Raw genomic sequence first — 21693 nt, 5'->3', positions numbered from 1 at the left:
CTTGCAGCAGCTAGCTAGGTGTCCACTGTTTTTTCAGCTTCTTTGAAGAAGTGGGAGCTGCTGTCTGTTGCTGTCTTTTCAATTTTGGCTTTGTTTTCATTTGTTCTTAATGCTTGGTCTTGTCCAATCAGAATTAGCCCCTCTGTCTCTTTCTTCAACTTTGCTGCTCTTAGTTGTTGCTGGATCTTGTAGTTATGTGCATTTACTGTATAGTGACCAGATTTAAACATTAGTAAAGTGGGACACCACTGACCGGAGGGGGGAAGGGGGGGGTTCTGAATATTTTTACTATCGGTTCTGTGGGTGTGGCTTGTTTGGTGGATGTGGCTTGATTGTCATGTGACTGGGTGGGTGTGGCCAACTTGATGTCACTCACGTCAAAGGTTAGGGGGCCTGGCCTCTCCTCGCCTCAAAGGTCTCAATCAGATACAATTTCCCTGTCTATTTATTTACTACTACTGAACATCCAAAATATACTATTTAAATTAATCATATTACATAGTACAGAGTGTATATGGGCATACAAAAAGATACATTATCTACTAGTCCTTCTTTTCATTAAACTAGACATTCCCAATTCCTGCAACCGTTCTTCATATGTGTTAGCTTCCAGTCCCCTAATCCTCTTTGTTGTTCTTCTCTGCACTCTTTCTAGCTCTGCTTTTTGCTATCCTTCTTGTTCCACAATGCTATACAAATCTATATCTTGTGTTTACTGGTCGTTCTTGGCTCCATATTCTGCGTCATTACAGGTTTGTCCTTGTTTGTTCCTTTTTCGTTTACAGTCCTTGATTTGAAAAGTAATTAAGTTTTCCCAATTCTCTTGATGCATCAATTGTTCTCTTGTGCTAGATGAGGTCTTGTTCTCCAGGGAATTTGTATCATATACATATATGATATATATGGTAAATAATGAATGAAGGTATTAAAAGAGCTAATTTGATTCCCATCAAATCAGCTGCCGTTTGTAATTTATTTATTTCTCACCCTGAAAATGTTGCTGCCAGTTTTAGCAGGTGGTCATTCTGTGTGACTCCACTTGTTGTTAAGATCAAAATGTAAACCCACAAGGAGAGGCATTTATTTGGGGCAATGTGAACTGGACAGTTTTACTTCTTCACATTGTGTAAGTTGAAAATTATTGCTTTGCAACCCGATCTGACGTAGATCTGAGTTCAGTGAAGCAGGCATGTTAAATGATTTTAGGCCAGGCCTGATGAACTCATAATACTTCACACAAGATTTGGTAGGGGAAAATAACATAAAATAAAAATTCCACAAAAGCCATTTAAATTTTTGCTGAAAAGACAGGATAAATATCCATCCACATTTTAAATGACTCCTTCAAGTTAAAGCTGGCTTCTGATGATTTCTGGTAATTTTATGCATAAAATATTCTGAGATGCCATTTGGACAAATGCCCTTTCCTCAATACTAAAGAACCAAGCTTCTGGCAATGGAGGATGTTCCCAGAATTCTGCATGCGCTGGCTGGGGAATTCTAGGAGTTGAAGTCCACTTAAATTGCCAAAGTTGAGAAATGCTGTCCCAGGTTGTGTTGCATTGGAAATAGAAAGAGTTTGAAACTCAGTTTATGGGGAGATTTTTCCTCAACCTAATCTGCCCAGCAGGGATCTTTAATGGTCTGGTGTACTTGCAACATTCCATGCCTACCTATGCTCCATGTTAAGGAGAGTGAACTGCTTTATTGATCACTCAGCTCCAATGGACTCTGGGAAATGTACAAAACTATAAAATAACCTTAAAACAGCTAGTTGTCTTATAGAATGAATAATCAGAAAAAGCAAAAGAAAACAAAGACCTCCTTAATTACACTCACTACAGGCCCATTTATTCCTGGTCTTCATAAGTATAAGCATGAATTGAATACATAAAATGAATACAACTAAAGGGAACATTAGGACAGGGAATAAAGCTAGTATTCCATCAGAGAAAGTATAGAAGTAGATAACAGGCTTGTTCTAGCTGGATTCTATCTTCCTCTCCAATCAACTATAAACTACCCTCTCTGGTAAGGATTGCACAATAATAATTTTACTTTTATTTTGAAATATAGTGTTAATGCATCAATAAATATTTGTTTAACCTTATTCACAATGTAGACTTTGATGTTAGGATCCATACTGTAATGATACCCTGGAATTGCTTGGACTTCAGAATGAAATAACAAAGCTTTCTCCATTTTTGGCAGAGGAAAGTAACATATATTTTCTGTAACCAGTGTTCCATTTCTCCAATCTTTCATAAAACACTGACAGGATCTTCGAAGCACATTACAGTACAACAGAAGTAGATGGCATCTCCTGGCCAATGTTAAAGTGGGACTAAATATATACGCAAACATCTAGTTTGGGCCTGCTTCTTATTCCAGTTATCACCTACTACTCATGTGCCTGATGAAACAGAATGTAGACCAAGGCTGCATATTTTGTGGAGGGGAAAGAGGCACACTGATACATTATTATTTTTTTCCAGAGCATGAAGAAAATACCTGGCAAGCTGATCAACTAGCTGATCAATGAGCTGGTGGGGGTGGGGAAGCTTGGAGATGCCCAAAAGTGCATCTTTTGGAGTGATATATGAATTGGCTTTTTAAAAAAATGCTGCAGGTTTTCATGTTGTTCTGGCCTGATCTAGATGATGAAAGATAATAAATAAATCTCTTAAGCCCCTTCTACATGATCTGGGGCTTAAGAAGCTGAGCTGATTATTTTTGGTTTCAGATCCAGAGAAAGTGGCACAGGAACAGTTTTGTTTCTTGTGCAATTAGTTTTGAATTAGTGGGCCTAACTAGCTCTTCCAACTCTCCAGTTCTTGGAACTGTTTCCTCCCATACCTGAAATTAAGGAGCTATGGTGCCTTGAATTAATCACTCATCTCCATTGGTCAAGAAAGCTTGGAGAAGCAACTTTACTGCTGCCCCAGTCATCCTTTTCCCCATTTGCTGCAAAAAAGAAAAGAAAGAAAGACAATGCCTGGATATTGACTGGAACATTGATCTGTCCACTGGCCAACAAGATGGTGTTTCTTTTCTCATCAGCTTCAGCAAGAAGCCATGACGATATTCCATGAGGGTGGAAGTGTAGCAGAAGGTAAGAACACAAAGGCAGTAGCTGTTTGGACCTCTTTCTCTTTAAGGGGTCAATGCACCTGTTGTTTTTGCAGCAACAAGCCCGTTTATCACCAGAATAAATATATTGTTTCTTAGATATGTCATCAAGATGCTGAATGCAAGCTTAGTCTGGGACTTAAATATGACATTTTAGAAAGAGTCATTATATTATAGACAAGACATTTATGTACAAAAATGTCTAAATGCCACAGCATGGTATCAATTCAAATATTAAAATAGATTTTTTAAAATAGATTTTTAAAAATAAATGTTGACCTTTTCTATTACACATCTCCTGCTGAGACATGTTATGCTGAGTTTATGTGTTGGAGTCCAGTTCAGAGGAGAAAGTGTTGAAATTGGGACTGTCCAACAGGGATGGCTCATCTCCCTTGGAGAAGCCAAGGGATTGAGAATGATGTTGTCCTGGGCCCCTCAGGCATTGGGCGGGGGGGGGGGATTGACCAGATAGAGCTACCTGCCAGGAGAGAATCAGTTGCTGATAGTAGTGCTGATAGATAGCAGATCCCCTCTAATGAGAAACAGCTGCCTCCCCCACTTGATCCAAGCGGAGCATAGGCAAGCTCAGAGAAGCGCTGCAACACTACTCAGAAGAAGGTTGCCCCACCCCGCCTCACAAGGAACACCTGGAATGGATTGACTTAAGGAGAAGCCATGTAGAGTTAGTCTTTGCCAGAAACAATTATTTGTTTTGGCATACACTCCTCTGGCTTTGACTTGTCCTTTTGCCTTCTGCCCTGCCTTGCCTTGAGAACTGCCTTTTGCTTGGTACTTTGTAACCTGAGGACTACTTTTTGTCTTGTGTCTTGCCTTTCTCTTGTGGACTACAGTTTCCTCATGGACTCACTTAACTGGGTGGACTGGACTTGGAACCCTGGACTTTGCAGAAAACCAGGATCACTCACAAGAACTCTTTATAAAGACTCCCTTGAAGAGATTGTAAGACAGCAATCTCTGGTGGCTTTCAGAGCTAGAGGAACCAAAGAAAAGTCACCTCATCTAAGCCATGATTCAGAGCCTTCAAATGAATATGGGGTTCACATATTTTCTTCCTTAACTACCTTAGAAAAATTTTTATTAATCGCTTTTGGAATGTTTAGAAGGGCAATTTTTTTTACATTGACTGAGTTTCCTTCTATCCTTGATGAATTAAGTTTGATGCAAGCTTAAAGACTTTAAATGTGTATGTATATATATATATGAAGGAAAATTGAAATGTTGATTTTGAAAAGTTTGTAAAGGGGAATTAATAAACTGGGCAAATTATTTTACATGTATGTGCAAGTCGTTCCCGAATCTAGGGGGCGGTGCTCATCTCTGTTTCAAAGCCGAGGAGCCGGCACTGTCTGAAGACATCTCCATGATCATATGGCCGGCATTACTAAACACCAAAGGCGCATGGAATGCTGTTACTTTCCCACCAAAGGTAGTCCCTATTTTCCTATTTGCATTTTTTATGTGCTTTCAAACTGCTAGGTTGGCAGAAGCTGGGACAAGTAATGGGAGCTCATCCCGTTACATGGCACTCAGGATTTGAACTGCTGAACTACCAATCTTTTGATCAACAAGCACGTCCTCTTTTTTTTTTTTACATGTAATCAATTATAATTCATGGTACTAATTTAATGAGTATCAAATTATTGTGTCTTGATAGATATCATATACAGAAGAATGCCATTTTAACACCATTAATTGGATGGAGTGAGAAAGAGTGAATCTCCAACTTCATTTTAGCTGCAAATAGTTAAGTTAGGTTGAAAGGATTGAATCAAGTTTTTTTATTTGATTTGATGTGAGGGAAATCACCCCTCCTAGAAGAATGAAATATTTTGAGAAATATTTAAAAAGGCAGAATATTATATATCCCCTAAAAGAGAAATAGAAATCTTAAGGTAGACAGAAACTCAGCCCCAGGTCTCTGCCCCCAGCAAATATTTGGTTTCCATTAAGAAAGACTGGCCCATCCTATCTATAAGACAAAAGATGTTCAGCTCAGGATGATGGGATTAAGACATGACCCCCCTGGATAGGATTATCTAGCAGCAGAACTCACTGCATTGCAAAATCACCTAAAGACACTGCATCAGCAAAATTCAACCAAACGTATCTCAGACAAACTTGATCCTACATGGCCCCATGGGAGTCTGACAACAGCCAATAGAATACACGTTCTTGCACAGGAACAGGAAACTCAAGTCCAAAGCCCAGGAGAAGGTATAAATACCCCTCATTCTCAACTCCATGTGGTCAGCTGCACTAGGACCATGTGCTTGGTGGTTCTATTCACCATTAAACCCTCTTTCCAATCAGCCGCCTTGTTTCCAGTATCTTTCTCCCGGCTTGGAACTGAACCAGATGGATATTTCTCCCAACAGATGTAAATCAAATAACTAATCAAATTATGATATCTCATTAACTTGCACAGTGCTTTGAAGTACATTTAATTAGACCAAGTGTGGTTGGACCAAGACAGCAGTAGGAACAGTGGGTTCAAAGTTGTTTACCCCGCATAATATGGTTTCTGCACTTAAAAACATGCAAACTTTAGTCTGAGTGCTTTTCAGATAACTATTATTAGGCCCTTTTTTTACTTACAATTAGTAGAATGATCAGTAAGAGATAACCACTGCTTTTTTTATCCATTGCAGGTCTTTTCTGGAGAAATATGTCTTTCCTGGCTCTATGGGAAATTGAAAAAAAGCAGACCTTGTTAGATTTCATTTTATACATTGTCAGTTAAAACATTTCTGTATTCTGGTATTACATTTTAAATAATTACACTAAACATTTATGGCATATCAAGTTTCCCCATTAGTTCTTCTTTGGAAAATTAAATATGTCAATGAGGCACAGATTATACAATTTAATTTAAACTAGTGCTAAGATGATTTACTGTGAAGCTCAGTGTTTCACATCATGGAAGTTTAATCAGATAGCTTCATTAATTCTTGTTTTGAACTAAAACCACTATGTGAAATAGGGGCCCACATAAGTCCTTTAAATAAACAAACAAGCAAATACATAAATTCCCTTACTTCGCTGTTCTTAAAATAAAGACTTGCCCAGCATTGTTCTCTATAAGGTAGGTTGAAAAATTAGTTTCTCCATGGGGTCAAGCTTAGATACTCTACTAAATTACAATAATGCATGGAAATTCTTTCACTATAATTACAGAGTCAGAACTCAAGAACTATTTTTTATATATAGTAAGAAATGCTGGTAGTGAACCAGTAGTGATGGCGGCTGGTGGTTTGGTTTAATGGTCAAAGAAAAAAGTTTAGGAAGTACCCTAATTGATCCAGCAGTTAAAAGTGGAGGCCAGAAATTTATGTCTTCAGACATGCAAGATTTAAACTTATAATAAACTAGAATCTAATCATGTTTCCTATCAGGTTTTCGTGGGAGGACTGACAAAATATGTGTTTTAATTTTTGATTATTTTCTTGAGAAGGGAAGAAAGTTAATCTTTTATAATTCTTTTCTTAAGTCAGGAGTGGGGAACTCCCAGAATTCCTGAGGCAGCCATGCTAACTCTAGAATTCTGGAAGCTGAAATCTACAAATGATTAAATGGCCGTAGTTCACTACCTCTGTTTAAATGGATCTAACACACTGTTTCTTGTTAGTAATGGAATATTATGGGGATTAGGATAATGAAGGTTTGATTCTGGCATCAGGAAAAATTTGTTATAAATGGCAGTAAGAGCCACAATGGGAATATAATTTTTATTTATTTATTTATTTTATTTGTTTGTCACACGTACAAGATAACAAGTATAGATATGAACATAAACATGAGCAAAGGAAGTAAATACAGATAAATGGGGACAGTAAGACTGGGACTGTGGGCACGCTGATGTGCTTATGCATGCCCCCTTTACGGACCTCTTATGAATGGGGTGAAGTCCATGGTAGACAGTTTGAGATTTAAGCTGTGAGGGTTTGAGACTGTAACAATGGAGTCAGGTAGAGCATTCCAGGCTCTTGCTGAAGTCATACTTTCTGCAATCAAGTTTGAAGCAGTTTACCTTGAGTTTGTATTGATTGTTTGCCTACATATTATTGTGATTGAAGCTGAAGAAGTCATTGACAGGCAAGACATTGTAGCACACAATTTTGTGTACTATGCTTATATCAGACCACAGGTGGTGCAGTTCCAGATTGTCCAAACCCAAAATTTCAAGCCTGGAGGCATAGAGAATTTCTATTGTGAGTAGAGGAGTGGAGTACTCTTCTCGAGAAATACCTCTAAACCTGCTCAATCGTGTTAATGTCTGATATACAGTGTGGGTTCCAGGCGGATGAGCTGTATTCAGGAATTGGTCTGGCAAAGGTTTTGAACGCTGTAGTTAGCAATACAATGTTACCAGAGAAGAAGTTTCACATATATTTATATGATATGATCTCATAAGTTGTTAGCTTTCTATGGTTTATTTCTTCAAGAAGTTCAAAGCAGTGTGCATGAAATTCCCTATGGCAAATCTAGACAGTGTACTAAAAAGCAGAGACATCACACTGTCAACAAAAGTGCGTATAGTCAAGGCTATGGTTTTCCCAGTTGCAATGTATGGCTGTGAAAGTTGGACCATAAGAAAGGCTGAGTGCCAAAGAAGTGAGGCCTTTGAACTCTGATGCCGGAGAAGACTCCTGCGAGTCCCTTGGATTGCAAGGTGAATAAACAAGTCAGTCCTAGAGGAGATCAACCCTGACTGCTCTTTAGAAGGCCAGATCCTGAAGATGAAACTCAAATACTTTGGCCACCTAATGAGAAAGAAGGACTCACTGGAGAAGAGCCTAATGCTGGGAAAGATTGAGGGCAAAAGAAGAAGGGGACAACAGAGAACGAGGTGGCTGGATGGAGTCACTGAAGCAGTAGGCATGAGTTTAAATGGACTCCAGAGGATGGTAGAGGACAGGAAGGCCTGGAGGAATGTTGTCCATGGGGTCGCGATGGGTCGGACACGACTTCGCAACTAACAACAACAAAAATTTTATCCCCAAGACAAAGTATGGATGTCACTCATTCAGCTTCTCTATCTGAATGAGGCAGTCCTAATCCCATACTTAATCAGTATGCCATTTGGGGTAACTGGCATATGTTCCAAAATAATACATGTAGTTTTCAATTTACAACCATATATTTAGCAACTGTTCAAAGTTACAATGGTACTGAAAAAAACGATTTGCAACTGATCCTCATATTTAGTATACAACTTCACACCATCCTCATGGTCACATGATCAAAATTCAGGTGCTTGCAACTACCCTCTTTCCCCGAAATAAGACACTGTGTTATATTTTTTTGAACCTTGAAATAAGTGCTTGGCCTTATTGCCATGCGTTCAAAAGCCCATTTATCAGGGGATGTCTTATTTTGGTGGAAACAGGGTAGCATGTATTTACAATGTTGTTCTGGGGTTATATGATCATTATTTGTGACCCTGTCACAAATGGATTCTGAATTTGTGGCAATTTGCATACTTAGATAGGACTGTCTTGATTTAATTTTGCCTCAATATTTCTAGGGTAGTGAATTTAAAAGCGGGATACTTTTGAGAAGACTATAGTTTAATGGCTACATCCTGGCAACTAGGTAGAGTTCTTATATAGAAAAATATAGACTTTGGATCAGATATATATTTATTTTCCCATTACATAAAAGAGAGGGCAAGAAAAAAGTCAGAAAAAAACGTCCTCATGCCTGGGTAAGAGCAACCTTCTGCTTAGATTAAAAAAATGTATTAATTTAGAATATTATTTTATAATTTAGAGCAATTTAGCAGATGCAGATATTTTTCTGCAATATTTTGTACATATATGTTTAGTTGAATAGTTTATTTTAATCTTTGAATACATATATATTTTCTTGCCTGCACAGTTCAAAATTTAATAGACTAGTCTTGTCAGAAGCAGTAAGAAATGCTTAATTGCATATTTAGTAAAATGATGGTTTGAGCCTAACTGACAGGGATAATTGATGTCATTTTAGAACAAAAATGTAAGAAAAGCATATTTTAATTCCTAGAGGCTGGGAATAAAAAAGTTGGATCTCTGAAACTTTACTCCCAATGTATCAAATGGATTTTCCCCCTTCTATCTTAACTGAAAGTTGGGAAAGAAGCCTGAGCAACGATTATAAAAGTATTTCCTTTAGACAGTTTCTCACAGACTTAATTAATATTGATTTATAATGTGCCCTCAAGTCAATGTTGATTCTTAGGATCCACATATACATTTGGCAAGATGCTGTCTCCTCAATATGTCCCTTCAGGTTTTCTTTTAATGGTACCCCATTGTAATCAAATTTATCCATTTTGCTGCTCATCAACCTCTTCTCTTTCTGTCCACCTCTCCCAGCACTATATAGGTTCTCAAAGGAGCTGAGGCTTCACATAATGAATCCAAAATACGACAATTTTAATCTGGACATTAGTGACTCAAGTGAAAACAGATCTGATGGATGCTCTATTATTTTGCTTCCATGGCTATCCATGACATTCTCAGAGATTTTCTTTAACATCAAAATTCAAAACTCTCAACATCATTTTCATCCTGATTTTTTTTCAAAGTCTAATAAGTAACATTATAGTTAAAAGTTACAGCGGCCTGGGTGTAGCACAAACAAGAGATAAATGAAGAAATACGGGATGTGATATATGGTATATATTCAAGTTAATAGTGAGCAGTGTTTAGACAGAGCAGCATCTTTTGTAGCAGCTGGTGTGCAACAGTAACAGAGTTGGAAGGGACCTTGGACGTCATCTAGTCCAGGGGTCTCCAACCTTGGTCCCTTTAAGACTTGTGGACTTCTGGCTGAGGGACTCTGGGAGTTGAAATCCATAAGTCTTAAAGGGACCAAAGTTGGAGACCCCTGGTCCAGTCCAACCCCCTGCTCAGACAGGAAACCTATACCAGGGATTCGAACTGCCAATCTTTCTGATTGACAAGTTCAGCGTCTTAGCTGCTGAGCCACCTAGGGAGCTGTGCACAGATTGTAGCTGTCATCAGCATCTTAAGGAAGCTAGATTTTTTTGTGGTCTTGAAAGTAGCCATCTCGTCCCAAAAGTACACAGGTTGCTAGCTCTTTAACAACCGCTGAACTTAAATTCCTGGAACACCAAATGAAGAAAAAAAAATGGCTTCTTTAAGGTGCTGCTGATATACAGTAAGTATCCCCTCCTAAATCAAAAGCATCTTTTTTGTTTTGGATTGAATACCTGCATATCAGTGGTGGGATTCAGCCAGTTTGCACCACTTTGGGAGAACTGGTTGTTAACTTTCTGAGCAGTTTGATGAACTGGTTGTTTATTTATTTATTTATTTATTTATTTATTTATTTATTTATTTATTTATTTATTTATTCAAATTTATATACCGCCCTATCTCCCGAAGGACTCAGGGCGGTTCACAGGCAGATAAAAAAACATATATATACAAGTTAAGAAAACCATTAAGAAAACATATTCAGAAAGCCTAATTATTAAAAATAATATAAATATTAAAACCAATTAAAACCCCTATAAAATTTAAAAATTTAAAATTTAGAAAATTTAAAAAACTAGTCCAGTCCCGCGCAGATAAATAAGTGTGTTTTAAGCTCGCGACGGAAGGTTCGGAGGTCTGGAAGTTGACGGAGTCCTGGGGGGAGTTCGTTCCAGAGGGTGGGAGCCCCCACAGAGAAGGCCCTTCCCCTGGGCGCCGCCAGACGACACTGTCTAGCTGACGGCACCCTGAGGAGTCCCTCTCTGTGAGAGCGCACGGGCCGGTGAGAGGTATCCGGTAGCAGTAGACGGTCCCGTAAGTAGCCCGGCCCTATGCCATGGAGCGCTTTAAAGGTGGTTACCAGAACCTTGAAGCGCACCCGGAAGGCCACAGGTAGCCAGTGCAGTCTGCGCAGGATAGGTGTCATACGGGAGCCACGAGGGGCTCCCTCTATAACCCGCACAGCCGCATTCTGAACTAACTGCAGTCTCCGGATGCCCTTCAAGGGGAGCCCCATGTAGAGAGCATTGCAATAATCCAGGCGAGACGTCATGAGGGCGTGAGTGACCGTGCACAGGGCATCCCGGTCTAGAAAGGGGCGCAACTGGCGCACCAGGCGAACCTGGTAAAAAGCTCTCCTGGAGACGGCCGTCAAATGATCTTCAAAAGACAGCCGTTCATCCAGGAGGACGCCCAAGTTGCGCACCCTCTCCATCGGGGCCAGTGACTCGCCCCCGACAGTCAGCCGTGGACTCAGCTGACTGTACCGGGATGCCGGCATCCACAGCCACTCTGTCTTGGAGGGATTGAGCTTGAGCCTGTTTCTCCCCATCCAGACCCGGACGGCCTCCAAACACCGGGGCAGCACTTCCATAGCTTCGTTGGGGTGGCCCGGTGTGGAAAAGTACAGCTGGGTGTCATCAGCGTACAGCTGGTACCTCACACTGAAGCCACTGATGATCTCACCCAGCGGCTTCATATAGATGTTGAACAGAAGGGGCGAGAGGATCGACCCCTGCGGCACCCCACAAGTGAGGCGCCTCGGAGCCGACCTCTGCCCCCCTGTCAACACCGTCTGCGACCGATCGGAGAGATAGGAGGAGAACCACCGATAAACGGTGCCTCCCACTCCCAATCCCCCCAACCGGCGCAGCAGGATACCATGGTCGATGGTATCGAAAGCCGCTGAGAGGTCTAATAGGACCAGGGCAGAGGAACAACCCCTATCCCTGGCCCTCCAGAGATCATCCACCAACGCGACCAAAGCCGTCTCAGTGCTGTAACCGGGCTGGAAACCGGACTGGAACGGGTCTAGATAGACAGTTTCCTCTAGGTGCAAGGGAAACTGATATGCCACCATACTCTCAACAACCTTCGCCGAGCGGGTTGGAGACCGACAATAATTACCTAAAACAGCGGGTCAGGAAGGCTTCTTGAGGAGGGGTCCCCCCCCCGCCTCTTTCAAGGCGGCTGGGAAGACTCCCTCCACCAAGGAAGCGCTCGTAATTGCCTGGAGCCAGCCTCGTGTCACCTCCTGAGTGGCCAGTACCAACCAGGAGGGGCACGGGTCCAGTAAACACGTGGTAGCATTCAGCCTACCCAACAACCTGTCCATGTCCTTGGGAGCCACAGGGTCAAACTCATCCCACAAAATGTCACCAAGACCACCCTCAGACGCCTCATCTGAGTCACCGCAATTCTGGTCCAGACCGTCCCGAAGCTGAACGATTTTATCGTATAGATAACCGTTAAACTCCTCAGCACGTCCCTGCAACGGGTCATCCCCCTCCCCCTGATGAAGGAGGGAACGAGTCACCCGAAACAGGGCGGCTGGGCGGTTAGAAGAAATCATTAGGGCAAAGAACTGGTTGTTAAATTACTTGAATCCCACCACTGCTGCATATCCCTATCCATACACGTGTACTGTTACATACAGTCAAGATGTCTTGAGTCTGGCCAAATCTTGAATTAAATTTGTAATGATTCCATGCTTCTACAGTATAAGGTGTTGGGATCTGACAAGAAACAAAATGGATTCTGGAGAATTGCAGAAAGGCAGACAGTTTATAACTAACACTCCTTCCACCCCCAGGTACATTTTTTTCTCTGTAAAATGACAAAGTAGTTAGTGGGGGAGTGATGACTTGAATTGACTGACACATCTATCTCCTCAGCAAAAGGAAATAAATTATTAGGAGTTCCTGGCATTTACTTTCAAAATTCCTTCATTTATGAAATTGGCAGGTTTTAAACTATTTCGGTGGGAAGGTAACAGCATTCCATGTGCCTCAACATATAATCATGCGGGCCATATGATCATATAAATGTCTTCAGACAACACTGGTTCTCTAAAAAAGAGAGATGAATGATGCCCCCTACAACTGGAAAGGGGAAAACTTTACCTTTACCTTTATTCCCTCAGAAAACTACAGAAAACCTGTACATTTATTTAATTCTATAAAAAGTAAAAGAAAAATATAGCTAACTGCGCACAATTGAATTTTTCAGAAACTTTTTGAGATACTATGGAATTCCAAAACCTAAGCAATCCAACACAAGCAATGAATTACTTATTTTGTTTGGCTGTTATTTATTTTATTACTTTCTGTTGAACCTAGCCAAAGTGTTTTGTAAACCCAAAACTTTTGACATCCTGGGCAAATACTAGAAGAATAAAAGTCAAAAGAAGAATAGCTGGTAAAACATAGTTACCACAACCTCTTTCTGAACTTTAATCCAAAAACTCAATTAAAGGAGGATGTTTTCCCCTCCTTAATAAATATTAATATTTAATGGTTTTTATTTATTTCCATTATTTCTATTATATTTAGATTCATTACATATTTAGATTCATTACATCATCATTTCATTGATACTCCTCCATAAGGTTGGGGGGATCTATAGAGAAGGCTATGTGATGTGAGCTGAATCAAATGGAATTTGTTTAACAGAGTGTATCTTAACACACTGTGAATCTACAAAAACTGGAAATCTAAGCACTCTAGGTCCGTGATGGCGAACCTATGGCATGTGTGCCAGGGGTGGCACGCAGCACCGTCTCTGTGGGCACGTGAGCCATCATCCCAGTTCAGCTCTGCTGCGCATGTGCGCACATGCCTCCCACCAGCCAGATGGTCTTCGGGTCTCTGCCACGTATGTATAAGGGGGGGCGGAGCATGTGCAGGGGGGAGTACGTGCATACAATGGGGGTGGGGTGTATGTGGGGGCATGTGCATGTACAGGGGGTGGGACGCATGCACGTGCCACACATGCATTGCATTTTTGGGGGTCGGGCGCACAAGCACTTTGGGCACTCAGTCCGGAAAAGGTTAGCCATCCCTGCTCTAGGTGCAGGAGGACAGAAAGGGCAATTCAAATAAGAAAAACCACATACTAGTCCATAATCCTTCTAGCCAGATCCAGATGGATCCAAAATCTTGTTGCTTCTGTCTGAGTAGTCTGCTGCTTCAGAAATTTCTTAGGTTATTTTCATCTTCTTACAGAGTTTGTTTAAAAAAAATTAAATTCTTTAAGAAAAATGAAAACTAAAGGGAACAAATACTTGTACAAAACAAAAAAATTAACATGCCAGAGTTTGGTGACAGCAATATTTATAGATTATTTTAAAATTGAATGTTATATAAGAGTTGAATGTAAATTTTATTTTTTTGCATGTGCTGAAAAGAAAACAGAAGTCTTTTTTTTTTTTATTTATGTCTGTCTGTCTGTCTGTCTGTATATTATTTTGTTGCAGCTCTTAAATAGTTAATACCTGCTTTCTACCTGTTTTCTCATTTGCTTTCCACCTGTTTGATCTATTACTTTTAGCGATTTAGAAATGGACTTGAGCCTCCAAAAATAGGCTCTTTTCCCTCCTAATTTTGATTCACTGCACTACAGAGAAAAAAGTTTCTCCTGCACACATTCCAAAGTTGTATATCATATAAGATTGAAAAGAAAAAATAAACTCTCAGTGCCTAATCTAGTATTTTGCCATCTTTTGTACATTTTGTAAAATGCATGGTGTTAGTCTCTGAGTCCATTAATCATGGAAGGTGCAGGAACAACAATGAATTACGCGTATAGTTTACAAAAGATCTATATTTACTGCCAGGATAAATCGGACCAGTCATATACACAATAGAAGTTCAGAGCATGGGTTCAATATACAAGGCGTGTCTGATCCAATCCCACAGTTTTACAGTTTATACACAGCAGTAGTTACAATGCATACTTTGTGTGGCTTCTCTTCTCTAAAATAGGATTCTCATAGCATTTCTTCGATGTTCATAACATTGCTTTGGCTATTTTTACTCAACTTTTAATAAACGTGTCTTCCTTGTCATTGCTCAAAACCAGATAAATGGTACAGTCCCTATCTACATGGAACGGGTGCCAGAAATGGCACGCCAGCCCTCTCTGCTGGCAGGCGCGGTGTCGCCCCAGGTCAGATCTCCATAGCGTTTTTTTCATGACCTTCTTTTTCCCTACAAATGATGAACAGAAGCTCACAAAAGAAAAAGATCTCACCTCTTGCCGTGCTGCCGGTGTTGGGATGTCCCGCCTCCTGCTGGCCAGCTGGTCTTCAGGTCTCTCCTGCACATGTGCGCATGTGCGCATATGTATATGTGCATGTTTCTGCATGCGCGCATCTGCACATGTTCACACATGTGCACATTTGTTCATGCGCGCGCTTGAAGTTTGGGTACTCAGTGTCTAAAAGGTTCGCCACCACTGCCCTATCCTAAAGTTTGGCAATTCAGTATGGACATATCCAAGAAGTGCAGTAAACAGTAGGGTGGTTTTTAAATAAGTAAAATTCTCATAAGATCACCAAATTTTTCAAGATGAAATAAGAATATAATAAAATAATAAGAGAGTTGGAAGGGACCTTGGAGGTCGTCTAGTCCAACCTGCTGCTTGAGTAAGAGACCTGTATACCATTTCGACAAATGGTTGTCTAGTCTCTTTTTAAAAGCCTAAAGTGCTGCATCCTGCCTTCTCTTTAGTCCGCGCCTGATGCGAGAGCCAACAAGCCCTGTTTGGTTGAGACGCAGCCGGCGCAGAGTATAAAAGAGCTGTCAAAGTGCTGGGTGAGCTGCTGCCATTGTTGAGCCAAGCAGCCGCCTGTTAGCAGTTACTGTTAGCTAAATAAATGTTTTTGTTAGCCTTAAGTTCTGTCTCGCCTCAGTCTGTGAAGCTCCATTCCGGGACACTTCATAAAATGAGTCTCTCAAATATTGGAACACTGCTATCATGTCTCTCCTAGTTCTTCTTTTCATTAGTCTAGACTAGGGGTGTCAAACTCAATTTCATTGAGGGCCCCATCAGGGTTGCGTTTGACCTCGAGGGGCCATGGTGGGCATGGCCAGGGTAGGTTTGGCCAGCTCAAAGTCACTTGTGTTGGGGGTGTCTGTGGTGGCCCAAGTGCTCTGCCGGTGAAAACAGTCTCCTGAGCTCCATTTTCAGCTGCCATGGCCTCCTATAACCTTCTGCCAGTGAAAATGGAGCTGGGGAGGATTGCACATGACCCTTGCATGCTCCATTTTCACTGGTAGAGGCACCACAGGCTGGTCCTCCACTGTTTTCAGGGTGGCCCTGCGGGTCAGTTCTAAACACCCCATGGGCCAGATCTGGTCCCTGGGCCTTGAGTTTGACACCCCTGGTCTAGACATACCCAATTCCTATAACTGTTGTTCATATGTTTTAGACTCCAGTCTTGATTATTCTTGCTACTCTTCTCTGCATTCTTTCCAAGTTTCAGCATCTATGATGACTCCGCCATATGCTTCCCCATATACCTCTCCAGATGTCAGGTCAGAGGTGGATGAACCAGTTCTGGGCATGCCTGGAGTGGAGTTGGCTCCAAGCAGCCATTTGAGAGGGATTTGGCTGAAGCACAGCTGCAGCAGGAGAGCCCTGAAGCTTCAGGTGGTGAAACACGCAAGGCACAGCCAGTCAATGACGACGAATAGGAACTACCTTCTGCACCTGATCTAAGAACAGAGAAAAGGCAGGAGCAGTGAAAGTCATCCCAATTACTCACAAGGAGGAGCTTTGCCCTTCTTGATGGGCAGCCCCAGAAGCTGGCTATTTAGCACAGCAGACAGATGGAGGCAATGCTGGGAACAAGGTATTCGTTTCCTCACTGGCTGTCGTGATTCCTGCCTTGCTTTGGTTTGACACTGTGCCTTATGAACTTTTCTTGTCTCGTGAACCCTCTTGTATTGGGGATTTGATTTTGCCTGCTGAGTTTATCTTGTTTGGGAAACTTTCAAGTGCCTTGTGGGCTCATTGGCCATTGCTCTGTGGACTAGCATTGGTCTGCTGTTGGCTGGACTTAATTGGGAAAGTTCTGGACTTTTGGTGAAGAGAATTGCTGGGGAATATTAATAAATCCACTAAACCACTGTTATGTCTATGTGTGAGTGAGTGGGATAGCACAACATTTTTTAAAATACTGTGACCAGAACTAGGTTCAGTATTCCAACAAGTGTGGTCTTACTAAGGCTTTGTAAAGTGGTAGTTGAACTTCATGTGATCTTGATTCTATCTCTTTATTAATGCAATCTAGGATTTCAGATAGGATCATGCAAGCTATCAGATGTGAAATTACCAAATCTTATAACATTTACAAATCTCTTGGATATCTCTTCCATAAAATCTTATGAGATTTTGGCCATTTTTAATTTGAATTTCAGGGTATAAAAAAGCATTGTGTGAGATTGCAGAATGATAATCAGAGTCAGCCACTGCCCTAACAACAGAATTTATTATCTCAGCAACTGTGGAAAAGAAATTACATGTTTGCCTTACATCTTGAGATTGCCTTACATCTTGTGCTTCAACTAGTTTTACAGCCATTAATACCAATCAATCCAAGAACTTCAGTGTCCTCATGAAGCACACAAAAAAGTTATTTCTAAAAATGTCTCTGAAACCTCAAATGTAATAGACAGATTTCTTTCAATTTTTATAGAAGAAATGTCAAAAACTCTATTCTTTTTTTACATTGTTTTTTTTTATTTCGAAGCAGAGTTGAACTAAAGGATTCTTGAAAGACAAGATTGCCTCCTGACAGCTTTCAGACAAAGAAAATATCTGAAAGTTGGCATGTGGCCAGTCAAGAATACATGAAAAGATTATTTTGTAACAGATTTTGATTCAAAAGTTTTTTAAAAAATAAGGATTAATTAATATTAACTGACGGTTTTATAAACATTCATTCTGCTGTATAGGAGTATTTTATAATATGACTCTGGTGGTATATAATAGATAGAAAATAAAATAAAAGATTTGTTACTTTGGGCAACTCATTTAATAATTTATTTCCATTTCTAAGTCTTTCAGACTGTGGTGGCGCAGTGGTTAGAGTGCAGTACTGCAGGCTACTTCTGCTGATCACCCGCTGCCAGCAGTTTGGCAGATTGGATCTCACCAGGCTCAAGGTTGACTCAGCCTTCCATCCTTCCGAGGTCGGTAAAATGAGGACCCATATGGTTGGGGGCAATAGGCTGACTCTGTAAATCGCTTAGAGAGGGCTATAAAGCACTATGAGGCCATATATAGTCTAAGTGCTATTGCTATTTTCATATGAAAGTGTCTTCTAATACAAGTTTCTATAGCTATCTGTTACAAGCAGCAGTAATGTAAAAAATATGCATGGTTTCCACACAGTGCAAATGACACAATTATTTGTATTATAGGGGCCACCATAGAACATTGCTTATCTCCATAAGTCTTCTAAGATAGCAATAGCACTTAGACTTACTGATATATGTCACTTTACAGCCCTCTCTAAGCAGTTTACAGAGTCAGCATATTGTCCCCAACAATTTGGGTCCTCATTTTACCCAGCTCAGAAGGATGGAAGGCTGAGTCAGCCTTGAGCCTGGTGAGATTTGAACTACCAAATTGTAGGCAGCAGAAGTAGTCTGCAGTATTGTATTCTAATCACTGCGCCACCACGGTTCATACATGTCTCATAATCCAATTGTCTATTGCTTATATTTCTACACTGGCGTATCCTAGTCAAATCCTAGTGTGATATATGTTCATGGGCAGTTAGAACAAATAACAATCAGAAGTGCATTGTCAGGATTGACAGAAGAATAAATTTTGATTGCACTCATTAGTTATTTGAAAGGGGACGGGAGATTGTGTTCCAAAATCTGAAGCAATAATCATTGATACTAACTCTGTGGTAAGAGCACCTGGTGTGCTTTTCATGTTGAGGTTATGTAAAATTTATTTCCAGAAATCTGGTTATCCTGAAGAGCAAGTCCACATTAAGCTTGAATCCAGGAAAGACCTGCAATAATTTATTAATTAATGTGGAGTTGAAATATGTATTTTAATTATTGTTATATTTTGCATTTATTTTCCTTCTGAAAATACTTTAGCAAGATCCTGGACATCTTTTTAGTAGTTTTTTTAAAAAAATACAGGCTAACAGAGAATTGTAGCTGGATGTGAGGTATTGTTCCAGATTTCAAGAATCAGGAGTAATTTTTGACAGCAAACTGATTTACATAGTTACAACTGAGAAATACAAGCATTGATGATTTTATACAGCTTTCTAAAGGTACATATTCAGTTAAAACAAATTTCAGCTGTAAATGAAATTAGCTACACTTATGAAAGCCGCCATGGGGCATATTGGAAACGCCACAATGATTTAATAGAATTTGCAATGTTGAATCAGAATGTAATTTGATTCACACACTGCAGAACTCCTGTCCCATTTCTGTTCACAAAAGCAGATCTATGCATCAAAATTAAATAAATGAAAAAGATCAGCTTTCAGTGTTATGCCTACATAATTTTGAAGAAGGAAAATTAATAAAATCTTATTTTTTCTGTCTATATTTGCAATTTTAATGAGTTCAAATTATAGAAAAATACTCAAACTAGTTAGTCTCTTTTTAGATTTTTTTCAATTGATTTAAACAATCAATTGAAATTGACAGAACCATCTTTCTAAGCACAGTTGCAGAAGTATATGTTCTCTTCAATGCAGTAATACCCATTTCTTACGTTATAGTTTCAATATAAGGAAGAAACAGAAACTTTAGTTTTGAAGTTGAAGTTCAAGCCATCCAGAAAATATGCACAGTCATTTCAAATGCAAAATAAATAAATAAAATTGGAATCCTAACACAAGAAATTGTTGAACTGATCTGGATTATTTTGGGGCTTATCACTCAATATTTAGACCACAGATAGCAACACTGATGATTTAATAGATGATGCACCGGGGAGAGAAATTTTGAAGCAGAACTCATAAGTGAAATCATATACCAAATGCAATCTTTAACCAGTCAGCATTGCCAATTTATTTATTTATTTATTTATTATTCAAATTTTTATATCGCCCTATCTCCCAAAGGACTCAATGGTGAGAAGGAATAAAATTTTTCTATAAATTTCAGAATGCATTTCTCCTATCGGGAGGATTTGAATAGAGTTGAACATTGTGATCCATAGGTAGCAGTGGTGGGTTTCAAATTTTTTTACTACCGGTTCTGTGGGTGTGGCTTAGTGGGCGTGGCAGGGGAAGGATCTCCATTCCCATCTCACTCCAGGGGAAGGTTACTGCAAAATCCCCATTTCCTCCCAATCAGCTGGGATTCGGGAGGCAGAGAATAGATGGGGATGAGACCAGTCAGAGGTGGTATTTACCGATTCTCTGAACTACTCAAAATTTCCGCTACCGGTTCTACAGAACTGGTCAAAATCTGCTGAAACCCACCTCTGATAGGTAGGTCTGTATACAACACTCTTTTTAAACCAGGTACACACAAAAGAATTTGGGGCTGCACTTCCTATCATTCTCACTCAGCTTGGCCAATGTGTGAGGGAATAATATATCCTATAGTCTCACAATTCTCTTATCATTGATCTAGGGAAGGGCCTTCTCTGTGGGAGCTCCCACCCTCTGGAACGAGCTCCCCCCAGGATTATGTCAACTTCCCGACCTCCGAACCTTCCGCCGCGAGCTTAAGACACATCTATTTATCCGTGCAGAGCTGGCCTAGGGTTTGATTTTTATAAATTTAATTTTAATGGGTTTTGTATTTTAACTATAGTTTTAAATTTGGCCTAATGGAATAAGTTTTTTAAATGTGGTTTTAACATGTATTTATATTATATTTATGTTTTATAAGGCTGTAAACCGCCCTGAGTCCTTTGGGAGATAGGGCGGTATAAAAGTTTGAATAAATAAATAAATAAATAAATAGGGAACTGGAAATTCTGGGATTTGTATTTTAGCGTAGCTGGAAGATGTCAGCTTGATGAGGAAAAATAAATATTTTGGCCATAGTTACCATACAAGATATGGAGGAAAAGTGGACACAGCAGAAAATTAAGCCAAGTTTTAAGTTTGTCCTGAGTTTGTTTCTCTCCACATTAATATTGATGTAATGCTAGTCTTATTCATCCAAGAAATCGTAGCGTTATCTGCTTTATACCTAGGCCCAAACATGCAGTTATTTTGCTTGGAGGGCAGCAGAGAATGAAACATTCTACAATAAGTCTGACAGACTTTCTTATCACTATCTGGTGTGGACATCTAAATCCAAGAGGTATTATATAACACCCAGGGGGTATTAAATAAAAATCTGCCTGGAATAGACACCTGATAATTGTTACCATCCTAGATTTGGAAAATAATCATATTTTTGCAAATGCTGGCATTATTGCTTTCTTGACCCTCCATTCCAGGCGTTACTCTTTCACATTCTCACCAGTGGCTGTTTTTGAGGACTTTATTTGAAAGCAATAATTTTATTTCTCAAAGAGTAAAAGTGTAGGAAGTTAGCACCCACCCCCCTCCTAGAAGAATGAAATATTTTAGAAAATATTTAAAAGGCAGAATATATTTCCCTGGATGAGAAATGGAGAAACATGTTTTAAAGACAAAGCAGCTTCCTGACTCCCCTCTTTGTCAATGGGTCAGAAGTAGAAACTCATTCTCCCCACCATTGTCAATGGGCCATCATCTGCAACATAAGAGGACCTATCTAGACCAATTCTATTTAGACCAATTCTATCTAGA

The 21693-nt window shown here is 40.0% G+C and overlaps 1 protein-coding gene across 2 annotated transcripts in view; it reads right to left on the bottom strand.

The window, feature by feature from the left end:
• The window catches only part of CALCR (calcitonin receptor), a 175640-nt gene that overhangs the window by 83770 nt on the left and 70177 nt on the right, over positions 1-21693 (bottom strand). For both annotated transcript variants that reach the window (XM_058183018.1, XM_058183019.1), the window contains exon 2: positions 5749-5833. In XM_058183018.1, the coding sequence (XP_058039001.1) occupies positions 5749-5796 (48 nt within the window). In that variant the 5' untranslated portion in view covers positions 5797-5833. The remainder of the gene's footprint in view (positions 1-5748; positions 5834-21693) is intronic.

Source organism: Ahaetulla prasina, chromosome 4 (assembly GCF_028640845.1).
Source record: "Ahaetulla prasina isolate Xishuangbanna chromosome 4, ASM2864084v1, whole genome shotgun sequence".
Classification (NCBI taxonomy): domain Eukaryota; kingdom Metazoa; phylum Chordata; class Lepidosauria; order Squamata; family Colubridae; genus Ahaetulla; species Ahaetulla prasina.
The sequence above is the reverse complement of the archived record's forward strand: the minus strand, read 5'-3'. Positions and strand labels throughout refer to the sequence as shown.